Raw genomic sequence first — 12,410 nt, 5'->3', positions numbered from 1 at the left:
CCTTGAGCGAGAATAGATCATGTTTTTTCATGATGCAGATTTTGTTAGAAATTGCGGCTATGACACAACGTTTTGATAATGATTTAGAGACCCCGTTCAAGGAACGTAAACTAGAGCAATGTCTCATTTTGTCTCTTTATCCCTTATCAGATCAAGTAGAAGTTAATGATTAAACCTTTCCTATGGTCTTCTACTAGATCCCTTTTCCTTGATGACTCGTTGTGTTTTTTCATCCTTGAAAATAGCGAATAAGCATTCTTATAGCCTTCTGTTAAACTCCCTTTCCTTTTATGGCTCTCCATATGAACTCTTGCGAAGACAAGTTTATTAATGAATTCACACATACGATTTGTTTGGTCAAGTTGTTGGCTTCGAACCTTTCTCTGGGATTCATTATGTGTTGTCCTTATCCCTTCAGAAGCTTATGTGTCTGGGTTCGTGTGCGCTCGTGCATCCTGATCTATACCTAGTTCCCTTAGGCTGCGGTCTAGGCTGATCAGCTTCCTATGAAATTTCGAGGACGAAATTCTTTTAAGGGAGGTAGGATGTAACACCCGTGAAAAAAAAAATCGTGTTCGACTCGTGTCAGACACGTGCCCTGCACGTGTCAGACACCTGTCGGGGGTCTGGGCAGCTTTGTCGGAACCAGATCCGAGCTGGACCCGGACCCGGTTTCTCGAACCCTCGAGAACCTGCGTCTTTTAAAAAGACGCAGGCGTCTCGGGCGAGGGTTCAAAACCCTTGCACCTCTTTCTCTCAACTTAGCTCCGCCCCCCTTCGCGCTGCCGTCAGCGATCAGAGACGCCGACGAGCGATTCCGTCCGGCCGCCTCCCCTCTGAGTTCCGGCGATCCTCCTTGTCGGCACCCCCTTGCTGTCTCCTGTGTCGCAGGACGTCGGCGACTCGCCGCCGGCCACCACCCTTGTCTCGACTGCTCAGGCATCGACGGCGGCCTTCGACGATCCGACAGACCTCCCGACGACGCGAGCACACCACCTGTGGCTGACCACCTCTTCAACCCTCCCTGTCTGGCTGTGCCAAGGACCCCGAGCGCCGGCAACCTTCGAGCCTTGCTAGCCATCGTCGTTGCCGCCCCTTGTCGAGGCAGCTCAGCCGACGATGGCCCTCGACCTTCCAGCCCTGACGATGCGAGATCCCCTCCTCTTCGTCCCGTGTGCTGCAGGAGGCCAGCCACATGTTCGTCTTCCGTTTCCCCTTACGCCCTCGTCTCGTCGGCGGCACCTGCGTCATCGCTGTTGACCCCAACCTTTTGATCGTCGGCCATCTCCTTCTTCTGCTGCCGACCTCCCCGTCGCCGGTGGCCTTAGCCGACAATGTCCCTCGTCCTTCCAGCTCTGACACCGACGACTTGCAGCCGGTATCCTCAGCCGACGACTCGCCGTCAGCCTCTACTTCCATCCAGGGTGATGCAGCCGCCGCCGTTCGTCGCCATCGACCACCTATTCTCTGGCTTCCCCCCCCGGTTCCCTTGGTCGATAACCTGCTATTTTTCGCCTCCGACCTCCTGACGCTGGCGAGCCCGAGAACCCCTTCGACTCCCCTGTTGCTGCCATTTTCGGAGGTAAACCCTCCCCTCTCTTTCTCCTTTGTGCAGGGTGGATCGACAGGGGGGGGGGGGCTGAGCCCCCTGTCGATTGACTCTTCTTGGCAGGGGGTTCCACCCCCTGTCACTTTCCCTTGTTTCTCGGTAGGGGGCGGGGTCCCCCTGGCTTTGTGATTATCTTCGGCAGGAGGCTTCGCACCCCTGACTTCTTTTTGTTTCCCGGCAGGGGGCGAGCCCCGCTGCTCTCTTATCGCTTCCTGGTAGGGGGAGAGGCTCCCCCTGCCCTTTGTTGCTTCTCCGGCAGGGGGCAGAGTCCCCCTGCTCTCCTGTTACTCCTCGGCAGCGGGTTCTGTCCCCCTGCCTCCTGCTTTGTGCCAGCAGGGGCAAAGCTCCCCTGCTTTCCTGTTTTCGAGCAGGGGCTTGCCCCCTGCATCTCAGTGATTCTCTGGCAAGGGGCTTTGCCCCCTTGCCTTTTTCTTGCTGCCGGCAGGGGGCTGCGCCCATGTCTCGTGCTTTGACAGGGGGTGTTCCCCCCCTACCTTATTGCAACAGGCGTGGTAGGGAGCCTCTGCTCCCTCCCCTGCCTTTCTTTGTGCCGGCAGACAGGGAGCTCTCGCTCCCTGCATCTGCTGTTGTTGCCAAGCAGGGCTGAGGCCCCTGCCTCTGGCACCCTTGTCTCCGGGATGCAGAGTTCCTGCATCTGCCTCCTGCAGGCAGGAGACCTTGGTGCGTTTGCTTCTCGTTTCTAATATGGCATATATTAACGTTCTAAGCTTTTCAGGTTGAACGGTGGATCCAGCTCGCCCTCTGTGGATCGAGCTCTTGTTTGCCTACGCTGCATGCGTACGAGTACCCGCAACCCCTTAAGGTAGGGGATTCTTGTGTGAAAGGATAATGAACTAATAAATGCTAAAATAAGAAAAGATAACTAAAAGAGGATGATATATGTATACATATAATGTATATACGTATGTCTTTACCTTCAAGGACGCGGTTTCGCGATCCTTGTCCTTTTTACTTTCTCGCACTTTTCTTTCTGTCGCCGCTGCGCTATATGTGCCTAGGCTTTCATTCTTGTCTTTACATTTCATGTCTTTTAACTCAATGACGCGGTTTCGTGATGCTTGTCTTTTCTACTTTCTCGCACTTTACTTTTCTGTTGCCCCGCGCTTTGCGCCTTGGCATTTACTTGGTTATGTCTGCCTTGTTCTCCATGATGCAATCCTGGTCCTCCTTTACGTTCATGCACTTTGCTTTCTTGCATTTACTGGCCTTGCTACTTGCTTTATTCTTCGTACCTTACTTTCCTATTGCTGTCGCACTTACTTTTGTCTGTGTGTGTCTTTACTTTGCTGTCGCTATTCGTGTATATGCTTTGCTCATGCATGCATTCTTATCTACGTCGTATGTTTATTTACTTATGCTTATCGTTTAATCGAGGTGCAACCCCATGCCTCGTGAGTCGTTCTTCACACTTGCGTAGTCAGTATAGGATCTCATACCTCATGAGTTGCATGCGTTGTTGCCTGCTTGTGCGTTTCGATGATCAATGTCCGATTCGTTTCTCTCAACATATAAAACTAATTCGGTCATTATATTATCGCCCATGAATATAAGATAATATTCATCTAAATAGTCCTTTGAGCATCATGTACAATATGTGTTTGAATCTCATTATTTTCAAGACACATTGGTCATGGAATTTTTCAGAAACTCATACAGTGCATAACCCCGATTATGAAATTTTCAAAGATAAAAACAAACAGCAACAAGGATTCATATGAGCAACATTCGTAATGAAAGTTATATCCAGCACAAGGGATTAGTTATGTCTACAACTAGTCTCCTGTCTGTTACCACACTTGGATACATATTCTTAATTTGCTGAGCTATAATTAAGAATCGCAAGATTCACCTATTTAAACTGAAATACAGTTCAACAAAAGAATGATAGTAATGTCCGAGTAAGAAACTCTAGCTTAAATGCATTATGTAGGTCCTGATGATAGCGATTCATGCAGCAACGCAACTCCATATCTTCCCAATACTAACTTGCGATCATACAACTAACAAATTAACACCTCAGAGGTTTCAAATTTCAAATACTGGTTGAACCAGAAATCTATGCATGTGCAAACCACCTTTACACCGATTAAACCTACGTAATTGGGTTGAGCAATCATACAACTAACAAATTAACACCCTTTTTCCCCCTTTTTTTTCGTGAATGCACATTGCACACTCGACTCACGCTACACCCTAACGAAAAAGACAATACCACCTACCTCGTCCGGCGTTCTGCAGGTGGATGTCGCGATTTGGATGCAGTCGCGCTCCCTTCGTCACTGCGAGAGGAGGCCGACGTCGTCAGCGCCGCCGCACACAGAGGAGAGGTCAAAGAGGAGGAGACGAAGGGTGTACCAGAGAGAGCCGATGTCGAGGCCTTATCGCACGCAGGGAAGGAGGAGGAGAGAGAGAGAGATCAAGAGGGAGATGAGTGAGAAGGAGGGAGTCGCAGGTGTGAGGGTCCCCTCCTCCCCTCTTGTGACTACTTGAAGGTTCGGGGGAGCCTGATTCAGGAAACCTCGAAGGGGTTTTCTTTCTCAGCGTAAGGGGAGGCGACAAGGGTTTGAAACATGCGAGGGTTTTAACCCCTGAATTCGCATTTCATAACCCTATGGGTTTCGGGTACGGGTCCCAGATGTAGCGTGGATCCGCGGTTTGCCCACGGTTTGGATCCGCAGGTCTTGCAGTGTGGATCTGCAGGTTGAATCCAAATGGATCCACCTGCTGGTCCGCGTATTAACAAGTTATATATATGTATATATTATGTTTAATATTATTTGTATTATCCTTAGTTATTTTTCTTAAATATATATATATATATAAGTTATTATATGTATATATATATATATATGGATCCTTTATAGATCCTGGATCCGAAATGCGGATCCCATGCCCAACTTTAGAAAAATACCTATTATTTTCAGATAAATTTAAACAATTAATGTAAAAAATCGAGGTTATTACAGTTACACTGAATTACACACTTGATTCATAGTTACAATCATATGTTTGTTACTAAATTTAATTATTTATTGTAATATTTTTGTTTTTCTTGATGTTTTATTTTTTTGGCCCCACCTAGGCCAACTAGTCATTTTAGGGGTCTTCTGCCTAGGCTCCGACTAGCGCTTTTGACAACTACGCTCATAACTCTTCAAATGTACTTCCAAATAACCTGAAACTTGTCTCTGTGCTTTAACAACAATATACCTGTGTAACGCCCCAAATTTCAAACTTGCGAACCTTTTCAGAAAAACAGGCAATAGACTAGATATATCTCTTTTCTTCAGAGTTTGTTTATGAAATCAGCGGAAGATTTTTCTTTGGTAAATCATAAGGCAAGCTGACAACTTTGGGCACGTTAGCTAAAAGAACCAAAAGTCACAAGATTCAGATATCCTAAGGGAAATCCGATACAAACCCAAGCATCCAGGACGCGAGCTAAGAGCAGGAAGAAGTCTTGAAGCCATCTTGCAATCGCGCCATCGCCCGTAGTGTACCTAATCATCACTTGTACCCATAGAATGGGTTAGTTTCGCGAAAAACTAGTAGGTGCACAAGAGAGACTACAAGAAACTGAATTAAGTACATTTAATTCAGTAGGTTACGCAGTTCAAAGCAGATATGCAGTTAAACAGGCAAGCAATGCAAGCAGGTGAATAGTGCAAACGCGTAAGTAGTACAAGCGAATAAGTAGTGCAAACGAGGCAACAATGCAAAGCAAGTAAGCAGTTCAAAGCAAGTAAGCAGTGCAACTGACAAACACAGCATACGATTCAATTGATCGTAGGCTGTGAACTACAACGCAACTAGCTTGTTCTCGTTCTTAGAACGAGGTCTCTGCATCTAATCACCATCAGGACATCGTTTGTCGCTCACTACTTCTAACAAACGCTTTGTCCTGAACAACCTTAATCTATTCTCATCTCTCAGAGTCTTACGCGGCTAACTGTCACCGGTTATGACGCACTAGGGCGTCATACTTCCTTAGAAAAGTCCACCCTTCCGTAGAAGGTCCAAAACATAAACACTAACTCAAATCACTAACGATCTGATTCTCACATCTAAGTCCTGCATGTAATCATGCTAAAACAGAAAGTCGAAACTATGAATTCATAGTTAGCTATCACAAACAATCTTAGAAGATCGTCACAGCGAAACCTTTGGAAAACCGGTCCCCAACAGATGCCATATCCAATGAAAATCATTGGGATACACGCATCAACACAAATGACCGCTCTCGGGGTCGATATCCACTAATACAAACAACAAGATCAACGCCGGATTACCTGGTCTGGGAAATGTATAATCTCACAAGGAATTCTGCCCTAGATGGTATACCTGGTCTTGGACCATACACTTTCTCACAGGAGTTCACCGCCTTTGCGGCTACCTGTTCGTGGACAGTGTACATCCTCACAGTGAATCTATCACTCTAGCAGAGTACCTGGTCTTGATCATACACTCCCTCGCAGATAATCTTTTGGAGATCAAGTGCTCGACAGACACCCCACTCAGTGATACATGCATCAATAATTGACTGCTCTGAACCATTGACCGCCTCGGGGTCGGTAGCCACAATATGGGCACAAGCATGCATATTAGCAATATGCATCGTATCACTTCATCTAGAAGCATATAATCCTACGCATCGTGTTATTGTCACAAGGAATATTGAAATCCTCAAATAGGCCCTCAAAGCATGTGTAAACGACACATGACAACGCGCAAATATGGCAATTCAGTTGATTCTATGGGCGAAGGGTAACTAACTCTACCCGTCAGCCAAACAAAACAACTGAATAAGACAAGCACTCATAACAATGCTCGTAAAACATATAATTACCATTAAATGGCTCAGTCCATCAACAAGTAATTAAATTAATCGTAAGGCATAAATCATTACGTCACAAGCCATCCATAAGCAATCATACGACAACAGTTATATCACAATATGTAAGCAGCTTATAAGACAAGCGGCCACATCAATCCTAGTTGCTACCAGTTCGTAGATTACGAGCTGTATGCAATCACATCAATCATAAGAGATGCAAGCCAACAAGTGCTACGCTACAATAAGCACCAAACAGTTCGACCAAGGGATAAAGCAAGTCACATGCTAATATGTAGCAATTGGTATAATGCTATTATTATAAGCATTTAACTAGTATGAGAAACTCCTTATTACTCCGCAAAGAACTGCGTAAGCAGTTTAACCAACTAGAGTAACGCCTTGACAGGCGTGCACAGTTCAACGAGTAGCATACTGAACTATCGAGCAAGCAAGCAAATTAGTAGTGCAAGCGAAGCAGTAGTGCAAGTGAAGCAGTAGTGCAAGCGAATCAGTAGTGCAAGTGAATCCATAGTGCAAGTGAAGCAGTAGTGCAAACGAAGCTCACGACTCAACGACCAGTGTGAACAGTTCAACAGACCTTATGTTTCGATAATTACGAACCTGCGGGTATGCGCAGACAAAACGTAGAACCAACTGAGACTAGTTCGGGCGTCTGTTATTCTATGTATTTTCAATAACCCGAATAGCTAGTTGAGTTCGCTCCAAAGGGACGGCTTTAGCCGAGAGAGGATTCCCCAAAGGAGGCTATGCCACAGACGCATCCAACTTGTGCAGAAGTGTTGAGCTAACTAATGTAGCCCATTTCCCCTAACTCCAATGACTGGGGAGGCCGGATCGTTGCCCATAGGGTGGTTGTTAACAACCTGTCCATTGGAGTTTGTACCGCTCTGTCCTCTCCCTTGACAGACACAAAGAAGCGAATAGGTACGTTAGGGGTTGCTTAACTAACGACCCATTCTATGCTGTGGTATTTAAACCACTCGAGCATCTTGCCTGTGATGGCGAATGTGAGGCCGTTTATGTGATTACAACAGTTTGCATTTAGCGTTGTTCGAGGTCGCACGACCGTCTCATCCGATCATCGCAGTACTAGACGTGTCGTGCACGACTACAAGTACTCTAGGATGAAGGGGGTATAACTCGTCAATAGAAGCCTCAACAGGAGTGTTTCACAAAGATGTAAAGTTTATCAACTTTACTCTATCTTTTGAAACAACAGTACCTTGTGCCAACATGATGCATGTGATTATCTCGAATCACATCCGCTATCGGGGTATCTACATGTCTCGCATGACTCGATACCGGCCTCGATAGACGGGATACGAGTTTCTCAACAGAACACCCGCTAAGAAGTTCGCTCGAACGCCCAATTCGGGATCACCCGAGATATGCTAAAAAGGCGAGCAGAACTAGCCAGTCACATCCTTCCAAATGCTTTGATTTGGAGCAGTCTTCGATGCTTTTGCGCAGCTCCCTGAAATCTCAAGTCGACTCTGCAGGACTGCACACACAAAGAGCCAGGATCCTTGCGAGGTATCCCTTTCCTTAGACGAGGATGTGTCGCTCGCTCCCAACTGAACTCTTGTCGCAAGAGGGAGTGATAGATGTCTCTTGCATCCTCCACGAGGATGCCTCAAACGCGTATGCAATGAGCGAGAACCTGAGCGTCATCTGCAATAGCAAGACAGTAACAACACATATGCAAAAGCAAGAGCCTAGCGCAAAGCGCGACGGCAAAGTAAAGACCGTAAGCAGGGGTGCAACGCAGAACCTTTGCGCGATGCGCGATGGCAAGGTAAAGGACAAGGATCGTGAAACCGCGTCCTGGAGTTAAATGCGTACTCGTATAAATATATATGATATATATACATATATATTTATTTAATTGTCCTTTTTAGTTAATTGAACTCAATTCAATTGTCCAAGTCTTCTGTGCTATCTTCCCCTACCTTAAGAGGTGACGGTCCTCGTATGTCAGCTGCGTAGGTAAGCACGAGCTCAAGCCATGAAGAGCGAGCAAGATCCACCGTTCAACCTGTGATGCTAAAAAGGTTAGCATGCTAAAATACAAATGAGAAGTGGGTCCGGTAAGACCTGCAGTAGTACCAGACCCCGATACGAGGTTAGGCAGGGAGCTCAACTTCCTGCAGAATGCAGAAGAGCACCAAAGGCAACAATATCAAGGCAGAGGGGCGAAACCCCCTACCGGAAAACAAAAAAGGTGCAGGGGGCAACAGTCCCCGCCAACTTTGAAGAAATGCGAGGCAGGGCCCAACGACCCTTACTGCCGAAGAACAGATGCAGGCGACAGGGGACGTCGCCCCTGTCGACGAAGGACAGGCAGGGCTCCAGCCCCTGCCGACCTCCCAGAAACGACAGGCAGGGGCTTTAGCCCCTGCCGATCCAAAAGTGTCAGGCGACAGGGTCAATGCCCCTGTCGTCCTGTCAAAAGACGTTAGGTAGGGGCCACAGCCCCTACCGGCCAACGATAACAGAGAGAGAGTGAGGGGCAGGGGCTGCAAACCCCTGCCAGTCGATCAACAACAGGCGACAGGGGGGTGGGGCATCACCCCCTGCCAACCAGTCGGACACAGGCGACAGGAGGCGTCGTCCCTGCCAGCCTGCCGACTGAAAAGAAGGAGAGAAGAGGACAATGGTGCAGGGAGGGGGCTCGACCCCTCCCCTAACCAAAAGAGGCAGCAGGGAGGGCTCAACCCTCCCCTGCCGTCAAAGGTAGCAGGGAGGGTTCGAACCTCCCCTGCCGTCATGAGGCGTAGGGAGCAGGGAGGAGGGGCTCGACCCCTCCCCTGCCGTAACAGAAGCAGGGAGGGGTCGTGCCCCTCCCCTGCCGAACAGAGGGAACAGAGAGGAGGGGGCGAGCCCCTCCTCTGCCGGAAGAACCACGAAGAGGCAGGGGCTTCGCCCCTGCTGAAAAATCCACAAAAAGGCAGGGGGCAAAAGCCCCTGCCGAAAAGATGGGCCGACACAGGGTGCTCCGCTCCCTGCCGGCGAAACAAGAGGGACAGGGGGAGCGGAGCCCCCTGTCGACATAGCAAGTGACAGGGGGCTAAGCCCCCTGCTGAATCAACAAGTGACAGGGGGCAGAGCCCCCTGCCAAAACAGTAAGCGACAGGGGGCGGAGCCCCCTGCCGACACAGTAAGTGACAGGGGGCGGAGCCCCTTGCCGGCGAATGGCGACGACAGGGGTTTCTGCCCCCCTGTCAGTCGACCCAAAGAGAGAGAGGCTGGGGGGAGAAAATAGGGGAGACGAAGAAGAAAAACGAAAGAGGAGCGTACCTGGAAATCATCGACGGCGGCAGCGACAGCGACGACGTCGGTGGGAGGTCGCAGGTGGCGGCAGCGTCGGCGTGGTCGCAGAGGGGAGGCTGTCGCCGACGAGGGTGGGCTCCGGTGGTGCTGTCGCCGGCGGCGGCCTAACAGTCCTCTTCGACAAATCACCGAAGACGAGGGAGAATCAGAGAGAGAGAACGAGAGAGGAAGAAGGGGGCGGGGGTTCTCTTTGAAACCTCTGCCTCCCTGTCTTAAAAACACGGGAGGCAGTGCCTCCATTCGGGTTCGGGTCGGGTCCGGGTCCGGATCCGACCCGAATCCAAACTTATTTTTTTTTCGGTTATTACAGCCTGAGCTCACGACCCAGCCATGAAATTTTGGGAGTTTAAAAAATGATGATGTCATCCTTAGGGTGGCACCCCAACAGTTTCCGGTTGCTGAGTGACAGCCTTTGCACTCAAATAAGTTCTCAAACTCCAAATGGCTCTAATACCATTTTCAAATAGATTTCAAAGAAGGATGAGAAGAGAGACAAAGGTGTGGAGAAGTTGGATATAGTGTACTGTTATTCAGTATAACATGACACAATACAAGCCCATCGACCCCTTTATTAGGGTTATATAGCCATAAGATTAGAAAAGGACTGAATTGTTCTATGGTCAAATTAACAATACCGAATGTGCCACTAAGCACAACCTAACCAGGCCAGAACTAAAATTTTCACATGAGCTACCAATTTATGGATTTAGTTTCCTTAGACTTTCCATTGAATACTATGCTTGGAATGAGTTCAAAAATTTAATGGTTGATGGATAGAAAGTATTGGAGTTCCTTAAGACCATTTATAGGCATTTTATCATTTCCAAATGTGTACTTTGTGATAGAGTTGGGAAATGCAGGATATTGAGATTGTTGAGGAAATCGATGTCATAATTTCAGAGTGGATGGGCTACATGCTTCTGTATGAGGTGACTTTGTTCTTTGACAGTTATTTTTACATACTCTGGCCCTTCCTTAATTCTAATGTACTTCAGGTAATTCCAAAGTAACATTTCAAACTAAATTGTGGTTGCAGAGCATGTTGTCAAGTGTAATTACAGCAAGGGATCGGTGGCTGAAGCCAGGGGGACTTATACTTCCTTCTCATGCAACGGTATTGTTACATAAAATTCTTCAATTGGTACCATTTTATAATGTTTCTTTGGATATTGACTGTGTTTACCTGCCTCACAATATGTAATTGTACCATTCATTAATTAGTAAGCAGCTTTAGTTCTAGATTTTCGTTTGAAACTAATTCTAGTGGAAGTACAAATTTGAAGAGTTCCAGTCACAAACAGTATATGCAGTGGTTCAAGTTCTCCATTGTCCTTCATAATATTTGCTAGAATTCTGTGTTTGCAAGGAGTGAGGAGAGCTTTGTCTCTGTTGTGTGTGTGTGTAAGTATTAACTATTTGTACTATTATATTGCATTAATGAGTATCCTGGAATTACCTTGTAAGTAGATCTTTATTATTCATATTATTTATAACCATCAGCGCATCTCTGCAAATCAAACTGTTAATGTTCATGTTGTAATTCCTGTGCTACTATTAAACAACCCTTATAGGTGCCGTTCCCTTATGTCCATACCTGCATATTTGAGTGGCGACAATGATGTAGTTGTGGTACATGCATCTTAAGTTTATGACGTTAAAATTATTTTGCTATTATTATGCAGCTTGAGTTTATAACCTTAAAATTATAAATTCAGGTTTCTTGTTGTTTTCACAATTTGCACATGGCTGAATGTATATGATGATAACTTTACATTGTTGTATGTTGCAGTTATACATGGCACCCATTACACATTCAGAAAGATATAGTGAAAACATAGATTTCTGGCGCAGTGTGTATGGAATTGACAGTGAGTTATAATTCTTCATGTAAATAAATTTTGAATGATAATTTTATTTTCTTGCATGAAGTGAATCATGTAGATTGAAATAGGATGGGCCATTAGGAGCGGTTTAAATTATTTTACGTGTTCTTTCCAATTCAAGTTACTTGAAAAATAGCATTTGTCATCTTGGATGATTTGTTTATTTTCTGTTACTATTTTCCTTGATCGGTTGAAATTCATGTGCATAAGTTTGATGTGGGAATCACACCATACAAAAGTGTGCTTTTGCTGAACCTTGCCTATACACTTTCAGCTGTCAACATCCATAACTTTCATATTGTGGATGGCATGCCTAGGAAGGTGAATTATGCAAGTCAAATGAGTCTGGCCTCAACTAGTTGAAGTTTAACATGCTTGGATGCTCCATTAAATTGGACATCTGCTTCATCATGTATTGCATGCCACTCTGAACTGTGATTGTATAAGGACATCGTATCTGTTCTTCCATCATGTATATCATGGTGTGAGACTTGGGGAAGCTTTGGCCATTTCACTGACCTTGCAGCTAATTTAGTCATTCTACATGGTATCAGAGGGTATTGTTGCGATTCTTAGTGTCTTGGGGTTATTTTGGTTATTGTATCCAATCTTGGAGGTATGTTTGTCATTATCTGTCATTATGATTGAAAAGGTGTTTTTAGTTGTTTTGTTTGTTAAGAAGAGTAGTCTGTTCGCTGGGTCTAGCCTATGT

At 46.4% G+C, this 12,410-nt stretch overlaps 1 protein-coding gene across 1 annotated transcript in view; it reads left to right on the top strand.

The window, feature by feature from the left end:
• LOC149818054 (putative protein arginine N-methyltransferase 6) overlaps positions 1-12,410 on the top strand; it is a 78,072-nt gene that overhangs the window by 23,420 nt on the left and 42,242 nt on the right. Inside the window, exons 6-8 of the mRNA XM_089986138.1 lie at positions 10,676-10,744; positions 10,852-10,929; positions 11,605-11,683. Of these exons, the coding sequence (XP_089842264.1) occupies positions 10,676-10,744; positions 10,852-10,929; positions 11,605-11,683 (226 nt within the window). The remainder of the gene's footprint in view (positions 1-10,675; positions 10,745-10,851; positions 10,930-11,604; positions 11,684-12,410) is intronic.

The sequence above is a fragment of the Nuphar pumila genome, chromosome 13 (assembly GCF_984573655.1).
Source record: "Nuphar pumila chromosome 13, dmNupPumi1.hap1.1, whole genome shotgun sequence".
NCBI classification, from domain to species: Eukaryota; Viridiplantae; Streptophyta; class Magnoliopsida; order Nymphaeales; family Nymphaeaceae; genus Nuphar; species Nuphar pumila.
The sequence above is the reverse complement of the archived record's forward strand: the minus strand, read 5'-3'. Positions and strand labels throughout refer to the sequence as shown.